General features: G+C 52.0%; 2 protein-coding genes across 8 annotated transcripts in view; one reads left to right on the forward strand and one right to left on the reverse strand.

The window, feature by feature from the left end:
• Nucleotides 1-18092, reverse strand: part of ATM (ATM serine/threonine kinase) — a 124830-nt gene extending 106738 nt beyond the window's left edge. For 2 of the 6 annotated variants that reach the window (XM_075592356.1, XM_075592357.1), the window contains exon 1: nucleotides 17688-18091. The gene's annotated coding sequence lies outside the window, so the exon portion shown is untranslated. Of the gene's footprint in view, nucleotides 1-17687 lie in introns of all 6 variants that reach the window. The other 4 variants (XR_012800016.1, XM_075592353.1, XM_075592354.1 and 1 more) reach the window with 4 other exon arrangements.
• Nucleotides 17784-19051, forward strand: part of NPAT (nuclear protein, coactivator of histone transcription) — a 76647-nt gene continuing 75379 nt past the window's right edge. Inside the window, exons 1-2 of one of the 2 annotated variants that reach the window (XM_075592359.1) lie at nucleotides 17817-17858; nucleotides 17943-18272. In XM_075592359.1, coding sequence (XP_075448474.1) covers nucleotides 18236-18272 — 37 coding nt within the window. In that variant the 5' untranslated portion in view covers nucleotides 17817-17858; nucleotides 17943-18235. Of the gene's footprint in view, nucleotides 17859-17942; nucleotides 18273-19051 lie in introns of both variants that reach the window. The other variant, XM_075592360.1, reaches the window with a different exon arrangement.

Here is a 19051-nt window from a genome sequence, read left to right on the forward strand (position 1 = left end):
TACGGGTGTTGTGACAAGGAAAATAAATTGGCAAGCAGATACATATACATATGAGATGGACACAATCACAGTGGTATTATACAGCCACAGAGGAAGTTGGAAGGGAGATCACAGTTGTTCTTTCTTCGTTGGAGTCCGAGTATGAGACATTTGTGTCTCAACTAGGTCTTATGTCTCTTTCATCCACGCTAAGGTGGGCCTGTTCACAGGTGTGTATGTGGGGTCTGGGGGATCTTTGTGGCATAGTGAGCTGTGCCCAGGGTGGGGGGGGGCGGGTGGGGGGGGGGTGACCAGGGATGTCATGAGGGGGGGGGGATTGCTTTATTTTTTGGGGGGGAGGTGTGTGTCGCTAGGTCTAATGGGCTCGTTCCGTTCTGCGGCGAGCTGCTACGTCCTAGTGTCATGTGATCAGTTCTGGGCGTTGCTCCGCTCTTACGCTCGTGTCAGCGTGTGTCAGAGGCGCGGCTAGCTGGGAGTTCTGGGCAGCAGGTGAGAGAGTTGTTCACTTGGGTGGTTCTAAGGGGGGTGGGGTCTTGGGAGGGGGGTGGGGGTGGGCGGTCAGGGGGGTGGGACAGGGGGGGGGGGATGGTGTGACAATTGGGTTAGGGACCCATATGTCTTGCGTAGGCTGGGATTCCCTGTCATGAGAGCTATTTGCTTTCGGTAGCACAGCAATCACAACCACAGCAGCCCCAGCCTCAGCCGTCCCCCAGTGTGGAGCATTTGCATGCTTGGTATTTGTTGGTTTCCCCTTATGTGTTTTACACTTAGGGGCGGGTATAGCCTCTGCTTGCTTTGAGTAGGTTGGGGACTTTTATGTGCGAGTACAGAGTTTCCAATTGTGTTTATTTGGTTAGCATTTATTAATTTTTATACTAGTATTTGTTTGTTCTATGTAGGGGGGGGGAAGGTCGGGGTGACAGCGGAGGATAGGTGAAGGGTCAGGGGGATGGACTACCAGGATAGGTCTGTGTGGGGGGTTGTAGTGGGGCTATGGTCGCGTATCAGCTACATGTGCGGTTTGCTGGGGTCTGCGTACCACTGTTTGGTGCTTGGGCGACCTCATGTGTGTGCGCTCCACCCGGTTCTCTGTTTTGGTGCGTTTCAGGTGTTGGATTCTTCTGAACGTCTGGGTTGTCGTGTGGGTTTGTTTGTACGTGGGCGGAGGTAAGCGGGGGCTGGGTTTTTTAGGGGGGGGAGCAAGGGAGGGGGGGGGTGGTAGTTTGGTGTGGTGATGGAAGGGAGGGAGGGGGGATAGGAAAGAGGGGGGTCTAATGGTAGATTCCTGTATGATTTGATGGTAGCCTTGGTGTGACTCCTATGTGGTTGTTTGAGGTTGGGGGTGTTGCAGAGTTTGTATGGTATAAGTTAATTTGCTAGTGAGGGGGGGATGGCCAAATGGGGGGGGGGTGAGTTGGTCTATTTTATATCGTGGCAGTGAGGGGTGCTGTGCGTTGGTTGTGACTTGAGCTGTGACAGGGGTCTGGGCTGCATTTGTGCAATGCTAGTAGGGGAGGGGGGGGATGCAGAGTTGTGAGGCGTTTGGCCTGGGCGAAGTGTTAGTCCCGTTACCAGGGTTGCAGCTTCAGCAGCGATCCGATCGATGAGAGAGAAAAAAAAAAAAAAGGGGGGGGGGGAGGGGGAGGGGGGGAACGTGGCTAGCACTCTCGTATGGAGTCCAGACTTAACGTTTGTCTGGGGGGGGGGGTAGGGTGGGGCAGTCAAACCTGATCTGGGCGTTGTTCACAGGCAGGTCGAGGAGTTCCCAGCGGGGCCTGGTCGGTGAAGTGACCAGTGGATCGGGTTTCCCCTCTCCCGCCACCGCGCCTCTCGACTCGCCTGTGCTGTTTATCCAGGTGCAGGGATGGCTTTTGCGGATAACGCTCTGAGGTACTGGGATCGCTGCGGTTAGCCGGTTGTAAAAGCAGCGGCATGCGGTACTGCTCCGACGTGTGTTCCTCTGGAAGGGCGACTTGGGTTGCCGGTCTCTGGGCTGCTCCTCTCAGGATTTCGGGCTGGTCGTCTGGGTGTTCAGGGTTGATGTTCCTGGTGGCCCGCCAATCTTTCAGAAGCTCGTGTGGTTCTCCGCTCCTGGCTTGTGTCTCGCATTGGAGGCGTCAGGCCCAGTTCGCGGGCGAATCCCTGCATCTCCTCAGGGAGCCTGATGGATCTTTGTTTTCCGTTCCTGTTGACCACCAGTCGGAACGGAAAGCCCCAGCGGTAGGGGATGTTGTTCTCTCTGAGTGCTTGGGTAAGCGGCTTGAGCTCCCGGCGGCGTTCGATCGTGATTTTAGCCAGATCACTGAAGATCTGCACCGGCTCATTTTTGAAGGTAAGATTGCTATTCTCCCTGCTTGCCGCCATCACTTTCTCCTTCGTGGAGTAGCTATGGAGGCGGACTATGATGTCTCGCCTCCGCTTCGGGTCATTGGAGCGAGGGCCTAGCGCACGGTGCGCCCTGTCAATTTCCAGATCCCTGTTATCAAGTCCTTCACATAAATTATTGAAAAGGTCGACCAGATATGGTTTTATTTGTTCGGGGAGAACCGTTTCCGGGACATTTCGAATCCTGAGATTCTGTCGCCGGTCCCGGTTCTCCTGGTCCTCGATACTGTCTTTCAGTAGTCTGACCTCCTCCCCCAGGCGCATAATCTCGTCGTCCGCCATGGCCTGTGCCTGCAGGGATTCTTCCAGCTTACTCTCGAGGTCCTCTGTTCTCTGCGTAAGGCCGCTTATCTCTTCCCGCATTCCTGCCATCATGTCTTTGAGTTCCTGTCTGAGGGTCTTTTGCAGTCTGTCATGCATTTTGGATAGGAGGTCATCAAGATATGAGCGTGTAATTTCTCTGTCCAGGGCGGGTTCTTCTGCCTGCGTGCTTCCCTCCCTTTGCGGGGATGCGGCCGCGTGGCGTCCGACGCCATCTTGGGGACTCTGCATGCTCGCTAGGCCGCGTTTTTGTTGCGGCTGAAAGAATTTGGAGGCGCCTTTGGAGGTTGGGGCTTTTGCCTTCTGTGGCATGCTGTGGGGTTCAGACACTCTGTAGAGCTGTTTGCTGTGCGATTCGAGGGGTGGAAACGGCTTTTTTTATCGTTTGCTTCGTGAGGGTTGTTAGAGCTCCCTATTTAACCCACCATCTTGGATGACGTCACCGGAAGTCATTCTCTAGTTCAGCTTTCTTTAACAACAATCTCAAAAGTATTTTATATTCACACTATTCTCATTGTCCACTAGTATATTCTTCATTGATTATTTAGTTGCGCTTTTGCCATGTAATATAGCTTTTTATTTCGGTATCCAATCGATGCCTAAAACCTCAAAACATGGGCCAATTCAAATGGCAAAAAATGTGGTGGAAGGATAGATTCAATTATGCCCAAACAGCAGTCACGAGGTTAATCCCCCTCTCAGAGACGGCAAGGGTGGCAACATATTTTATTGTGCTGATGGCCCATATGGAATGAAGAGGTTAAACTGGGAATGTGCAACGCATTTGCCTTTAAAGCTGCAGACAAAGCAATATCCTACGTTTTTTTTTTTTATAAAACAGTTCTGTACTATGAGAAAATACTTGTAGCATTTTTTTTAAACCCACTGTGAACAAATTTTTTTATGTATTATAATGTAACGAGCATTTGTTGTTTCTATAGTAACCATTTACAAAGTCACATCCCCTTCCTCTTCTGAAACAGGGTCTGGCACACCCCTTTTTGAGCCCGCCCTCTCTCAATCAGTGCGCCAATTGTATCTAGTGACTGCTTGGTCACATGATCGTCCCCACTGAACTTTGCATCTTTGATCCTCTTCTGCTGCACTGACACATATTTAGTGAACCTCCGAGCCAAATCGTCGCAGATCACAGAAGAACCGATCGATCAGCAACTTCGCTAATTACTTATCATTGTGTCGATTGTATTGATATTAAAAAGGGAACTTTTTTCTTTAAACAAACAAAAAAAACTGGCAGCTTGGGCTGCTGCTATATTAACACCTAAATAATTTCAGTAAATATTTAACAGTGAGTGGCAGACAATATCAGTGCAACAATGGGAGGGGTGTAGGAAATATTCCCGCAGTTTTAAAGACTTTTAAGGTCATTGAAAGATCCGCACAAACACCAGCGCCAGCATTCATTAAGCTCTGGTGTGGGGTATCGCACCCAATCTGGCGTTAACTGGATTTCACGTCAATGCCACACCAGGTGCATGAATCCAGGCCAAAGATCTCATTGGCTACCGAAAAGGTTAAATAAATAAATGAACCGACCCCTCTTGGTAGTTTGCACTGTTTTGATGTCCCATACATACAGAGCTAAGGAGCAAATGTAACAGGACCGCATGCTGTCACTGGCAGCTGTGTTCAACTGCAAAATATAGCGTGTGCTCTGGGTCTCATGTGTCTTATGAAGCCTGGCAACTAAGCCATCATCTACTGATGTAAGTAAGCGTTACAAAATAAACTTTCCTCCCTCGCTATGCTCAGGGGGAGCACGCGTGAAGCTAAACTGGCCAGCGACATCAAAACAGTGCAAACTACCAAGCTGGGTCATGTGTACTCCATCAAAGCTGTGTAACTGAACTATATGGGAATCCTAGAACTGTACCATACTTATAAAGTAGATCACTCGAAAGCCACTATTCTCCCATCAGTCTGACTATGCATACAAGAATAGTGCCTCTATATCTATGCATACAAGAGTAGTGCCTCTATATCTATGCATACAAGAGTAGTGCCTCTATATCTATGCATACAAGAGTAGTGCCTCTATATCTATGCATACAAGAATAGTGCCTCTATATCTATGCATACAAGAATAGTGCCTCTATATCTATGCATACAAGAATAGTGCCTCTATATCTATGCATACAAGAATAGTGCCTCTATATCTATGCATACAAGAATAGTGCCTCTATATCTATGCATACAAGAATAGTGCCTCTATATCTATGCATACAAGAATAGTGCCTCTATATCTATGCATACAAGAATAGTGCCTCTATATCTATGCATACAAGAATAGTGCCTCTATATCTATGCATACAAGAATAGTGCCTCTATATCTATGCATACAAGAATAGTGCCTCTATATCTGTGCATACAAGAATAGTGCCTCTATATCTATGCATACAAGAATAGTGCCTCTATATCTATGCATACAAGAATAGTGCCTCTATATCTATGCATACAAGAATAGTGCCTCTATATCTATGCATACAAGAATAGTGCCTCTATATCTATGCATACAAGAATAGTGCCTCTATATCTATGCATACAAGAATAGTGCTCCTATATCTGTGCATACAAGAATAGTGCCTCTATATCTGTGCATACAAGAATAGTGCCTCTATATCTATGCATACAAGAATAGTGCCTCTATATCTATGCATACAAGAGTAGTGCCTCTATATCTATGCATACAAGAATAGTGCCTCTATATCTATGCATACAAGAATAGTGCCTCTATATCTATGCATACAAGAATAGTGCCTCTATATCTATGCATACAAGAATAGTGCCTCTATATCTATGCATACAAGAATAGTGCCTCTATATCTGTGCATACAAGAATAGTGCCTCTATATCTATGCATACAAGAATAGTGCCTCTATATCTATGCATACAAGAATAGTGCCTCTATATCTATGCATACAAGAATAGTGCCTCTATATCTATGCATATAAGAATAGTGCCTCTATATCTATGCATACAAGAATAGTGCTCCTATATCTGTGCATACAAGAATAGTGCCTCTATATCTATGCATACAAGAGTAGTGCTCCTATATCTGTGCATACAAGAATAGTGCCTCTATATCTATGCATACAAGAGTAGTGCCTCTATATCTATGCATACAAGAATAGTGCTCCTATATCTGTGCATACAAGAATAGTGCCTCTATATCTGTGCATACAAGAATAGTGCCTCTATATCTATGCATATAAGAATAGTGCCTCTATATCTATGCATACAAGAGTAGTGCCTCTATATCTATGCATATAAGGAAAAGAGGATATTTTTACCCTTGAGAGCAGTCTGGTATCAATGGCTTACAGTAGATCAGTGGTGCGCAAACTGGGGGGCACAAAATTATTTAGTGGGGTCGCAGGCAGCGGGCCGGCAGACGCTGTGTGCGGGCGGGCGGCTGAACAAGCTCCGTGCTGCTTCTCTGCTTGTTGCGGGGGCAGGGCCTTCACTGCACACAGACAGTCCCTCCTCCTCCTCCTGTTTCCCCGCAGCACACGGGGGACCGGAGCCTTCCGAGTACTACCACACCCCCCCGCCCAGGTGAAAGTGTATGACTGCTATGATTGTGTGTGTTGTGATTGAGTATGTGTGCTGTGTCTGTGTGGGTTTTGTGATTGAATGCAGAGGTGCGCAAACTGGTGGGGGCGCAGGCGGCGTGCGGCGAAACCTGCTGTGCGCGGGAGGGCAAAAAAAGCGGTGCGCAGGCGGGCAGCCGAAGAAGCGGTGCGCAGGCGGGCAGCCGAAGAAGCGGTGCGCAGGCGGGCAGCCGAAGAAGCTGTGCGCGGGCGGGCAGCCGAAGAAGCGGTGCGCGGGCGGGCAGCCGAAGAAGCGGTGCGCGGGCGGGCAGCCGAAGAAGCGGTGCGCGGGCGGGCAGCCGAAGAAGCGGTGCGCGGGCGGGCAGCCGAAGAAGCGGTGCGCGGGCGGGCAGCCGAAGAAGCGGTGCGCAGGCGGGCAGCCGAAGAAGCGGTGCGCGGGCGGGCAGCCGAAGAAGCGGTGCGCGGGCGGACAGCCGAAGAAGCGGTGCGCAGGCGGGCAGCCGAAGAAGCGGTGCGCAGGCGGGCAGCCGAAGAAGCGGTGCGCGGGCGGGCAGCCGAAGAAGCGGTGCGCGGGCGAGCAGCCGAAGAAGCAGTGCGCGGGCGGGCAGCCGAAGAAGCGGTGCGCGTGCGGGCAGCCGAAGAAGCGGTGCGCGGGCGGGCAGCCGAAGAAGCGGTGCGCGGGCGGGCAGCCGAAGAAGCGGTGCGCGGGCGGGCAGCCAAAGAAGCGGTGCGCGGGCGAGCAGCCGAAGAAGCGGTGCGCGGGCGAGCAGCCGAAGAAGCGGTGTGCGGGCGAGCAGCCGAAGAAGCGGTGCGCGGGCGAACAGCCGAAGAAGCGGTGCGCGGGCAGCCGAAGAAGCGGTGCGCGGGCCGGCAGCCGAAGAAGCGGTGCGCGGGCGGGCAGCCGAAGAAGCGGTGCGCGGGCGAGCAGCCGAAGAAGCGGTGCGCGGGCGAGCAGCCGAAGAAGCGGTGCGCGGGCAGCCGAAGAAGCGGTGCGCGGGCCGGCAGCCGAAGAAGCGGTGCGCGGGCGGGCAGCCGAAGAAGCGGTGCGCGGGCGGGCAGCCGAAGAAGCGGTGCGCGGGCCGGCAGCCGAAGAAGCGGTGCGCGGGCGAGCAGCCGAAGAAGCGGTGCGCGGGCGGGGAGCCGAAGAAGCGATGCGCGGGCCGGCAGCCGAAGAAGCGGTGCGCGGGCGGGGAGCCGAAGAAGCGGTGCGCGGGCGAGCAGCCGAAGAAGCGGTGCGCGGGCGGGCAGCCGAAGAAGCGGTGCGCGGGCGAGCAGCCGAAGAAGCGGTGCGCGGGCGGGCAGCCGAAGAAGCGGTGCGCGGGCGGGCAGCCGAAGAAGCGGTGCGCGGGCGAGCAGCCGAAGAAGCGGTGCGCGGGCGGGCAGCCGAAGAAGCGGTGCGCGGGCGAACAGCCGAAGAAGCGGTGCGCGGGCAGCCGAAGAAGCGGTGCGCGGGCCGGCAGCCGAAGAAGCGGTGCGCGGGCGGGCAGCCGAAGAAGCGGTGCGCGGGCGAGCAGCCGAAGAAGCGGTGCGTGGGCGAGCAGCCGAAGAAGCGGTGCGCGGGCAGCCGAAGAAGCGGTGCGCGGGCCGGCAGCCGAAGAAGCGGTGCGCGGGCGGGCAGCCGAAGAAGCGGTGCGCGGGCGGGCAGCCGAAGAAGCGGTGCGCGGGCCGGCAGCCGAAGAAGCGGTGCGCGGGCGAGCAGCCGAAGAAGCGGTGCGCGGGCGGGGAGCCGAAGAAGCGATGCGCGGGCCGGCAGCCGAAGAAGCGGTGCGCGGGCGGGGAGCCGAAGAAGCGGTGCGCGGGCGAGCAGCCGAAGAAGCGGTGCGCGGGCGGGCAGCCGAAGAAGCGGTGCGCGGGCGAGCAGCCGAAGAAGCGGTGCGCGGGCGGGCAGCCGAAGAAGCGGTGCGCGGGCGGGCAGCCGAAGAAGCGGTGCGCGGGCGAGCAGCCGAAGAAGCGGTGCGCGGGCGGGCAGCCGAAGAAGCGGTGCGCGGGCGGGCAGCCGAAGAAGCGGTGCGCGGGCGGGCAGCCGAAGAAGCTGTGCGCGGGCGGGCAGCCGAAGAAGCGGTGCGCGGGCGAGCAGCCGAAGAAGCGGTGCGCGGGCGGGCAGCCGAAGAAGCGGTGCGCGGGCGGGCAGCCGAAGAAGCGGTGCGCGGGCGGGCAGCCGAAGAAGCGGTGCGCGGGCGGGCAGCCGAAGAAGCGGTGCGCGGGCGGGAAGCCGAAGAAGCGGTGCGCGGGCGGGCAGCCGAAGAAGCGGTGCGCGGGCGAGCAGCCGAAGAAGCGGTGCGCGGGCGAGCAGCCGAAGAAGCGGTGCGCGGGCGAGCAGCCGAAGAAGCGGTGCGCGGGCGGGCAGCCGAAGAAGCGGTGCGCGGGCGGGCAGCCGAAGAAGCGGTGCGCGGGCGGGCAGCCGAAGAAGCGGTGCGCGGGCGGGCAGCCGAAGAAGCGGTGCGCGGGCGGGCAGCCGAAGAAGCGGTGCGCGGGCGGACAGCCGAACAGGATAGTGCAGATGGCAGCCACGTGATGGTGTGTGCACGCACGGGGGCTCTGGAGGTACAGGAAGGAGCACGCCCCAGCGCTGTGATGTCAAAACGCCCCTCCTTACAGTGTCTGCCCTGCAATAGCGGTGTGTTCCCGCTCTCCTCCGCTGGAAACCTGCTTCGCTGCGATCCTCTGCAAGTGAGAGGGTCGGCTGCCACTAGATCAATCATACTAGGAATGTACAATTATAATTAAAAAAAAAGTGAAAACACAACATTGAAAATGGAAAAAATAAATAAAATAATGCATAATACTGTAGGTAGGAGTGTGGATGACACTGCGGATAGGAAGCCAAAGAGCAGGGAGAATAAAAAGGCAAATGGGAGAAGGAAAAAAGGGAGGGGAAAGAAAAAAAATTAAAAAAGGGGGGAGAGAGGGAAAGGAGGTAGCAAAAAGGTGGGTGATTGCCCCCCCAAAAGAATTGCCTTTGTGCACGTACGCTCTCCCAAGCTTGGCGCAACAAATAAAACTGTCTTTGAAACGCGCTCGGCAGCAGTCAATGCGCGCACACACACACACAGCCCCTCCCTCCCCCCCCCCCCCCACACACACACACAGCCCCGATCCATGCCCTCCGTTCGTGCTTGTAAAATTATGCAGGACACCCTGTGCTCATGCTTGGAGAGTTGGTGATGTCACCGCTCTCAGCGGCAGCGTGGACACAGCCTAAGGCCTGGGACATAGTAAGTTTAAACTCGCTGAGGCGGGCTGAGCCGCGCTGAGCAGATGCACAAAGCCTCTGCATCTGTCATCAGCGCGGCTAAAGTTTCCCCCTCCGCATGCATGCTGATGCGTGCCGAGGCTCAGAAACCTTGCCGAGACAGGCAGGTTTCAAATTTGCCGCTCGGGGAAGCGGAGGAGCGGTCACGTGACCGCTCCCATCCAATGGGAGCGGGGCACTAGGCCCGCCTCACGCTCCGCCTCCTGACACGCCTCCGCCCCCTGAGCACGCTCACTGCCTCGCCTGCAAGGACAGAAAAAAGCTCAATTTTCAGCAGGCGAGGCAGAGCAGGAGCGCGGCTCAGCGCGGCTGAACCCTCTATGTCCCAGGCCTAAGGCCTCGGGCATGGTCAGCGCCGTACTGAGGCGTGCTGCTGCTCGGCAGTGAGCCCCTGCAGCCGCAATGAGAGCGGCTTTAGCAGGGGCTCGCGCACGCTTCCGCACGCTTGCGGAAGCGTGTCTTAAGAAATCTTTCGTTTCGGCGCTCAAGGGAGCGCAGGGCCGGTCACGTGAGCGGTTCGCCCAATGAAGACGAACCAGCTCCGTGACGTCACTGGCCCGCCCCCAGACACGCCCACGGACGGCGCGCGCTCTAAGGTCAGGGAAAGCACCGCTTTCCCTCAGCGCGCCTCCGCACGGGCGAAGTGTCTATGGACTAAGCCTAATTTTGCAAACTGTAGTATTTAGACATATTTGTATTTACATTGTATACCGTTTAATAAAGGGTTTTTTTTCCCATTGATTTTTATTACATCGGGCAGGGGTGTTCCCGAGAAATTTCCTGGATGAAAAGGGGGGCTCGGCTTAAAAACAGTTTGCTCACCCCTGTTTTCTGCAGCTGCACCCACATACCACTAGGGAAAGCAGATACAAAGTCTAAGCGAACAAAAAAGTAATAGTGCGCAAAAACTAAATCGTGACGTGATAAAGTGAAGGATAAGTGAAATAAATAAATAACTTAACCTAAGATTGAGCGTCTGCAGCTGTGATGGAATGGGGGGGCTCAGGATCCCCCTGGAGCTAGCAAATGGATACAAAAAAGACACAGCGCACAACGCTCATAGTGCATTACAAGATATTATTGACATATATAATAAATGGGTGAGTAATGTGCGTACATCAAATGCAATAATTACGAGCAGTTTCGGGATATTTTACCCAACGCCTCCGGAGACCAGAATAGATATCCTTGCAGGAGTGATGCTGCTGTCCTCGATATTGCAGGGTCCTATTGAAATTGGTGTACAACCTCTGCTGTTCCTTGCTCCCCTAAGCACAAGTAGGTTGGGAGATGCGGATTCCTGCAGTGCTTCAGCAGGGCAGTCTTTTGGCATCAGCTGGGCGCCAGCAGGGACCTGAAGAAGAAACGTTCCGTTTCGAAACGCGTAGGACAAGGTTTACCAGTGTTCTAGCCTCATACTAGCACCCCAGCACGCGACTTTGACTGTTTGTGAGCGGCGCCGAAACCCCCGTGGTGACGTCACGATCCAGGAAGCGCTTCACACGGAGGAGAGTGCTGGCGCCCAGCTGATGCCAAAAGACTGCCCTGCTGAAGCACTGCAGGAATCAGCATCTCCCAACCTACTTGTGCTTAGGGGAGCAAGGAACAGCAGAGGTTGTACACCAATTTCAATAGGTCCCTGCAATATCGAGGACAGCAGCATCACTCCTGCAAGGATATCTATTCCGGTCTCCGGAGGCGTTGGGTAAAATATCCCGAAACTGCTCGTAATTATTGCATTTGATGTACGCACATTACTCACCCATTTATTATATATGTCAATAATATCTTGTAATGCACTATGAGCGTTGTGCGCTGTGTCTTTTTTGTATCCACAAAGTCTAAGCGTTTATAAATACAAAGACAAAATAGTATATCTGCAGTACTGAGTAAGTAGCTACTAATTATCAGAAGTAGCCACTTGGGAGACCAATAAATGATTTACACCACATGGCACTCGGTTTGACTTGAGCATATAATTCGCTCTATGGCGGTTACAAACATGGTAGCTTATGGCATTGTACTTAACAATACCACTCCTGTCACACAAGGAGCTCTTTTAAATTCCAATGTTGTTACACCTTAACAGTACCAACATTACACTCTCAGCTATTGGCGAACATCGCTTTTTGTCAATTTTGAGTTGCAGTATCAAGCCTAAGTTTGGATTTTGGATATACTGCATTCTCAGTTAATGGCGATTTTCACTTTTTGAATAAAAAATAAAGGTGCGTAGGTATGTAGTCCCTATTTGGATTTAACGAGGATTATATTCTGTTCCATTTAAATACACCTCTGAATAAATCTGCTACACCACTGCAGCGTAGTGCCGAGATGTATTATATATAAGGTGTTTTTTTGTCCAGTTGGTCCATCATTATTTTATTATTATAATACTAATAAAGTTTGTTCTTTTAATATACTACATCATTACATTTATTTGGAATGCTATAATAGGGGGCTTCTTCTCCAACCCCAGTTGCTTATAGGGATCCTTGTCCATATGCTATTAGCCTCAGCACCCCAATTTCTACTTGACGGTTGCGAGAGTGTTCCTCCCCTCCCCTAATTTGTGTCACCGCTCACACCTTAATCAGAATTCTTGTTCCTATCTCAGTTCCTACTCTCACCCACGTCTTCAACGCCTCCCTGTCCTCTAGCACTTTCCCCTCTTCCTTTAAGCATGCGGTGGTCACATCTATTCTCAAGAACACCCTAGACCCGACGTGCCTTACCAACTCCTGCCGTGTCGCTCCTGGCTTTTGTCTTCTAACGGCTAGAACGTCTCATGTTCTCCTGTATGATCAACTTTCTTAATTCCCATGCCCTCCTTGACCCTGTACAATCTGGCTTTCGTACAGCTCACTCAACGCAGACTGTCCTCACCAAAGTAACCAAGGATCTATCTACATGTAGCAAAATCCCAAGGTAATTTTTCACTACCGCATCCCATTCAATATTGCTGCTGGCTTCAATACTGTTGATCGCTCTTCTATTCTCTACACTCTTTTGGTATTCGTAACCAACCTGTATACTGATTATCATCATACCGCTCCCATTGCACCTTTTCTAATCTCTGTTGCTACCATGTCTTCATCTACTGTTGATGTGTCTGTTGGTGTACCTTAGGGCTCTGTTCTGGGTCCTCTGCTTTTCTCTCTCTACACACTATCACTTGGCGGCCTCATCAAGTCTTTTGGCTTTAGGTATCATCTCTATGCAGATGATAGGCAGATATATCTATCCCCTCCTAACCTCACATCTGCAATCCAGTCCCGAGTCTCCTAGCTACATTTTCATGGATGGCGCTCCGTTGCCTTAAACATAATATATCTAAAATTGAGCTCCTCCTTCTTCCCCAAAAACCCAGCCTAATATCCAGTTTTCCATCACAATAAAGAGTACTACCAGCTATCCTGACGCCAACGCGTGTTGCATAGGAGTGACATTTGACTCCTCCCTTTCCTTTACCATTCATATTCTCATGAGTTTGCTCTTGTTTGTCCTCATTTGCAGTGCTTGACAAATTTTGCCAGCTGTCGATCCAGCACGGCCGCCCAAGCAGCACACGCGGTTCTCCTACAATTCCCCTGCTCTACCGGGGGAGGAAATAAATCCCCCTACCTGATTGGTCTGGTGCGCTTCCAGGGCTTTTTTTTTTTTTTTTGGCTCGCAGCCAGGCGCTGGACCCCCCCAGTCCCCCCCTTGTCTCCAGTCAGTCACCTTCCAATCAGTCATAGTCACCCACCCAAATGTCAGTCAGTCACCCCTCCCTCCATGTGTCACCCTCCGTCTCGCACGTACTCTCTGTCTCGCACTCTGGATCTGGATACCTTATTTACCCTATAAATCTTAACTGCCCAATACCTACACCAAAATAGCCTATACTGCTTTCTTTCAGACTCTCAAGCGTCACACGAGAGACATTGGAATCCCCCAACCCAGAAGACAGGTAGGGAACACCTCCCCTCCAATGTATAACATTGTTGGAATGAGGGTATCTGGACATTGAGGGACTGCGGATCAGGTAAGATCCCAGGCGGGATTGCCGCTTTAGAAAACTGAAGCGGGGGCATCCTGACACTAGTTAAGGAAACTAGTCATTCATATCTGCCTTTTTTTCTAGATTAGTGAGGTCATCTGACACACACACACAGTTATGTCAAAAACGAATGTTGTTTTTAGTTCTTACTAGGAATTTATTCAATTTCTTTTTTTTAAGGCGGGGCTGGGGGCAGGGCTATGTGGCGAGTAGATTTTTTCGTTCGTGGAGTAGATTTTTGGGTGATTTATCAATCACTGCTCATTTGTACGTCATTCTGTTTATGTCATTTCGATCCCTCTGTACCCCTCTGCAGAAAATGTTGGCACTTTACAAATAAACAATAATAATTCAAGCCGTGACTAAAATGTGTTTCTTCTTCCTCTGTAATATTGCCAAGATCCGCCCTTTCCCCTGTCAATCTACTGCTAACACTGTAAAACATGTCCTTATCCTCTCCCGTCTGGATTATTGCAACATACTGCTATCAGGCATCCCTGCAAAATTCTGCTGCTAGAACAATTTCACTTTCTCTCACAAACAGTCTCTGCTCATCTCCTCCTTAAATCCCTCTCAAATTTCAAATCACCTACTAAATTCTACCCTCATCTGCTCTGATCTCTCGCTATGCCCCTGCTCTTCGGTGCTCTTCTCATAACAGTCTCCTCTCCACCCCTTTCACCTCTACTGCTCCCTCGCCATAACCCTTTCTTCCTCACTGTCTCTTCACCTGTGGAACTCCCTCACACTCCGCACAAGCCAAGAACCTGCTCTCCTCACCTTTAAATCAAATCTTAATACTCACCTCTTAAATGAAGCCTACACTCATGGCTACTGTCCCACACCCACCGTGACTCCTAATGTCCCGGCCAAGCTTATTCTAAAGCTTGCCGGGTTAAATGCAGGGCTTTTCTCCGATTTGAACGGAGTTTCCCGCGTGGCGGCTGCATTCAAAGATAAGCGCTAATGGCGCTTATCATTGAAAGCGCCCGTGGCACGAGAAAACTAAAAAAAATGAGCACCGCCGCGTTTAAAAACAAGCCGTGGAGAAAGCCGCATTAGATTAAAGGCGGCCGCCACTGTACCAACCATTGTGGCCAAACACTGCCATCTACTGCACTTATTCCCTCACCTCCTGTCTGTGTAAGTCTCCCAAAATATCATTTAAGATTGTAAGCTCCCCAGGGCAGGGATTTCCTTTCCTATTGTCTCATTTTGTTTGTAGAACTAATTGCATTATAATTCCCTGTATTGTACTGTCTCTTTTGTAAAGCACTGAGTACACTATGGGAGCTATAGAAAGATACACATACATCGCAAAATACAGGACATGGATTTCAAAAGCACCTCAAACACATTCAGTGGATATACGGGAAGAGAAGACACATGCAGCAGGAGCTGTCTGATTAGAGATCAGGCACATCTTGTGTGGACATCATTGAAATAGATTTGGAGGGATTTTGCAGACCCCCACCACTCAAATGTCAATCATGCTTTGACTTATACCAAGGGTGCGCAAACTGGCAGGGCGGGAGATTTTTCTGGGGGAGGAGGGCACGGGCAGTTGCAGAGGCCCCACGCTCTTCCCCAAGGCATTTAAATTAAATCCCGGGGGATCGCGTGAGGCCTCTGCAACACAAAACCTACCATGATTCAGACGCTGTGACACGTCGCCATGGCAACGCGGCATCATGTGACGTTTTGTTACACGACCCTGCAGCGTCATTTGACGCAGCTGCAAGGTAGGAGGGGAGGGCGTGAGCACCGGTCAGGCAAGACAGGGGGGCGCAGCAGCAAAAGTTTGCACTCCCCTGACATACAGAGCACGGCATACAGAGTCTTTGACTAATAGGGACCAATTCATTAAACTGCGAGTGTCGAATACGAAATGCCCATTAAGGTGCCCTTCCTCCTTATATACCACTAATAACCCTATTCAAGCCTCTCACTCTCTCCTGCTCCTCGAAACCCACAATCACTGTATGCTTGTGGGAGACGAGATCTCTGCATATTGCATGGAGATGCCGCTCTCATTGAGATTGGGGCCCAGTCACCTAATCTCACTCATCTCTAGTGCTGAGCCCCAACTAGAGTTGGGCAATTTATCAGTAAGGGAGCAATATCACAATTATAAATATATGACGATAAGTCGATATTTACTTTTTTAGCATCACTGTGCACTGTTTTCTGCCTTTAATTCATTCCTCGACTCATCTCTGCTATTCAGGTGTTGAGGAGCGTTTCCATCTTAATATATAAAATTGAAATTTGTGGGGTTGATAGTAGATGTGGTGAATCTGATTGATCCGTGGGTCTGTCACTCAGCCTCTGGCCAATCTGATTGGTCCGTATCCCTGCCCCGCCCCCTCTCATTGGCCTGAGTGGCTCTATGACGTCACCCAACTGCCACTCTCTTCTCCTCCTCACTCGCAGCTCACCTTCCCCCTCGCCCAACTGCCACACACACGCACCCAGCGGCCCGGACCGCCGGCTACCCTCCCCCATCACCCCCCCACCTCACCTCCCCACCCACAGCTCGGCTCCCCGCCCCATCACCCCCCCCCCCTCACCCGCAGCTCATTGCACATGCGCACAATGCTCCCGTTACTTAGCGACGCGTCTCCCCGAAGGATGTACACAGTGCGGCCCCCCCCTCCCTAGATTCACCACCCCCCACCCAAGATTCACCACCCCCCCACCCAAGATTCACCACCCCCCCAAACAATTAGGGATTTACATCCCAGGCAACGCCGGGTCTCTCAGCTAGGGGGGGGGGGGGGTGGGAGACCGGAGTTGCGCAAGGGGGGGGGGGGGGGCGGGAGACCGGAGTTGCGCAAGGGGGGGGGGGGGCGGGAGACCGGAGTTGCGCAGGGAGGGGGGGGGGGGCGGGAGACCGGAGTTGCGCAGGGGGGGGGGGGAGACCGGAGCTGCGCAGGGGGGGGGGGAGAGCGGAGAGAGAGGGGGAGCGGAGAGAGAGGGGGAGCGGAGAAAGAGACAGGGGGAGTGGAGAGAGGAGGGAGCGGGAAATTTTAATCCCAGGCAACGCCGGGTCTCTCAGCTAGTTTTAAAATAAAAATGGAGCACTGTGTGCATTAAAATGTCATTTCCCAGAATCCCTGGCTGCAGTCGAAACACTTTATGCTAAGAGCTAGTGGTGAAAGCCGGGTTGCATACCTGTCAGACGTGACTGTGCTCACAAGTGACATTTTTTATTTACTGTACGGTGGCGGGTTTTGTCCCTGTTTTACCCACCATAACTTATATAAGGTGTGGTCGAAACCTATTCCAGCTTCACATTGCAAAGTCAGCATAACCGGCCTGACACTGATGAGACCCAAAAGGTCAAAACAGCTGTCTGGGAGTAGGTTTTACTTGCTACGTACTTCTTTAACCCAGACCTTGCTGAAAAGCTGTGTAATGAGGCAGACATAAGCTTATAGGGATCCATGTTGAAATGGATAAGAGGCAAAAAAAGTAAACACGGTGTGCTCATTTGCATGTCATTTCCCAGAATCACTTGCTGCAATGCGATCAGTGCTCCCTATAAAAGGGGCAATCACTGTTAGTTTGCCAAATGCAATTTTTTATAACAAATTCCCAACGTATCTGCCTTCCTTAAGCAAATATAATCATTCTTAACTCAAACACCTGTCTGTTTGGATTTCTTTGGAAATGAAGAGATACTGGATGGGTAAACACTTGATTGACAAGCGCCCTATACTCAAAGACCAATAGCCCACCACGTTTCTGTTATAGGGCTGATAAGAAGGGGGGTGGGGGGGGTGTCTGTGGAAACTCATGTTTGGCACCTCCTGATATCACACAAAGGAGCAGAACTACAATAAATCAAACATCTCCTACAGTGCACAACAACGGACATGACACCAGCGCTCCTTATACATGTTGGACAATAACAGATGTGGTGAATGGAGCAGTAGGGGAAAGCAAGCAATAAACACAATGTGAAAAGACTGGTACTGAGCATCATCTCTCACCCACCCCCTCTAACTGCCCCGTATACCCCACCCCCTCTAACTGCCCCGCATACCCCGGCCCCTACCTCGGCCCCGTATATCCCACCCCCTCTAACTGCCCCGTATACCCCGGCCCTTACCTCGGCCCCGCCGCTGCCTCTCCTTGCTCTGATCTCCCGCGCTGTCCGCGGTGTTACACTCTATCCCGTCCCCCGGCTCACTCACTTTCACTTCCGAGGACTCGGAGATCACAGCCACACCGGAGGGCGTCATACCGAGCAAGGATCCCGGGGATATATAAACAATAAAGGGTAATAATAAATCAGTGACCTCCACTTTTATTGTGTTCATATTTGAAGTCAGAAATTATTAAAATATATATATATCATCTCCAGTGAAATGATTGCAACAATAAGAAGCCCTGTCCTCCGTGTGTCTGTCACCCCCGGTGCACTGTAACATAACGAGCATGCCCCGGGCCCCGTGCTCACATAACCCCACAGCTGCACGTCGGGTGCACGGAACTGAAGAAGCGGCGCTTGGGGGGGGGACCCGGATGCAATTCAGTGTGACACGAAGCTCAGCGCGGGAGGGCTGAGATCGAGGCCGCGGTGTTGGCGATCGGTGCCGGACAGGAGGCGGTGTCCAGTCCGGGGAGGGGGACCGGCGGCCTGAGCCCGGCCGTATCATGCTGCTCCCGTCCGATGTGGCCCGGCTGGTGCTGGGTGAGTGGTGACAAGGAGCAGGATAAAAAGGGGGAGATATTATCATGTGAAGGCAGTTACTGGCAGTGTCCCAGTGTTTACATGTCTCGTTTCTTTCTATCACACATCATGTGTGTGTATCTTAATTTATATCGCGCCCACAGTGTACTCTGCGCTTTACAGAGAGGCAATACGCTACAGGGAATTATAGTACAATAAGTAGGACCAGGTCAGACCGTAGGAAAGGAAACACCTGCCCCGGAGAGTTTACAATCTATGTTTATAATGTCTCTGATATATCGGAGGCGAGTTGTGCGCATTTTCTGCACTTTATAAGCACAAATATATGTACGTGTGTATATATAGTCCCTCCAACGGTTACAGGTACCCTACATGGCTTTGTCCTGTAAGACCAGCTGTACCTATTAGGCCGCGCCTATAGTGCCGGCGACGTGACGTCACCCGTCGCCGCAAGCGAAAGTTGTATTTCGCTTTGCGGCGGTGTCTCAGGCGACCAGGCTCCTGATTGGTTCCGGGGCTGTCACATGAGGCGACAGCCCCTGAAAAATCAAATAATTACGGCTACCAAAAATCGCGTCGCTTTGTCGCCGTCGCGCTTACTATAAGCGCACGCGGCGGCAACAATGCATTTGTTTTTGGGCGACGACACCGGCACTATAAGCGCTGCCTTAAAGGTGTGTATTAAGCTGCACAGGTTATGGGACTCCCATGGTAACTGCTTGGAAGTGCCTCAGTTTGACACGAGTAGAGGAATTACAGTGGGACCTATTTTCATATAC

The sequence above is a fragment of the Ascaphus truei genome, chromosome 3 (genome assembly GCF_040206685.1).
Source record: "Ascaphus truei isolate aAscTru1 chromosome 3, aAscTru1.hap1, whole genome shotgun sequence".
In the NCBI taxonomy this organism is placed as follows: Eukaryota; Metazoa; Chordata; class Amphibia; order Anura; family Ascaphidae; genus Ascaphus; species Ascaphus truei.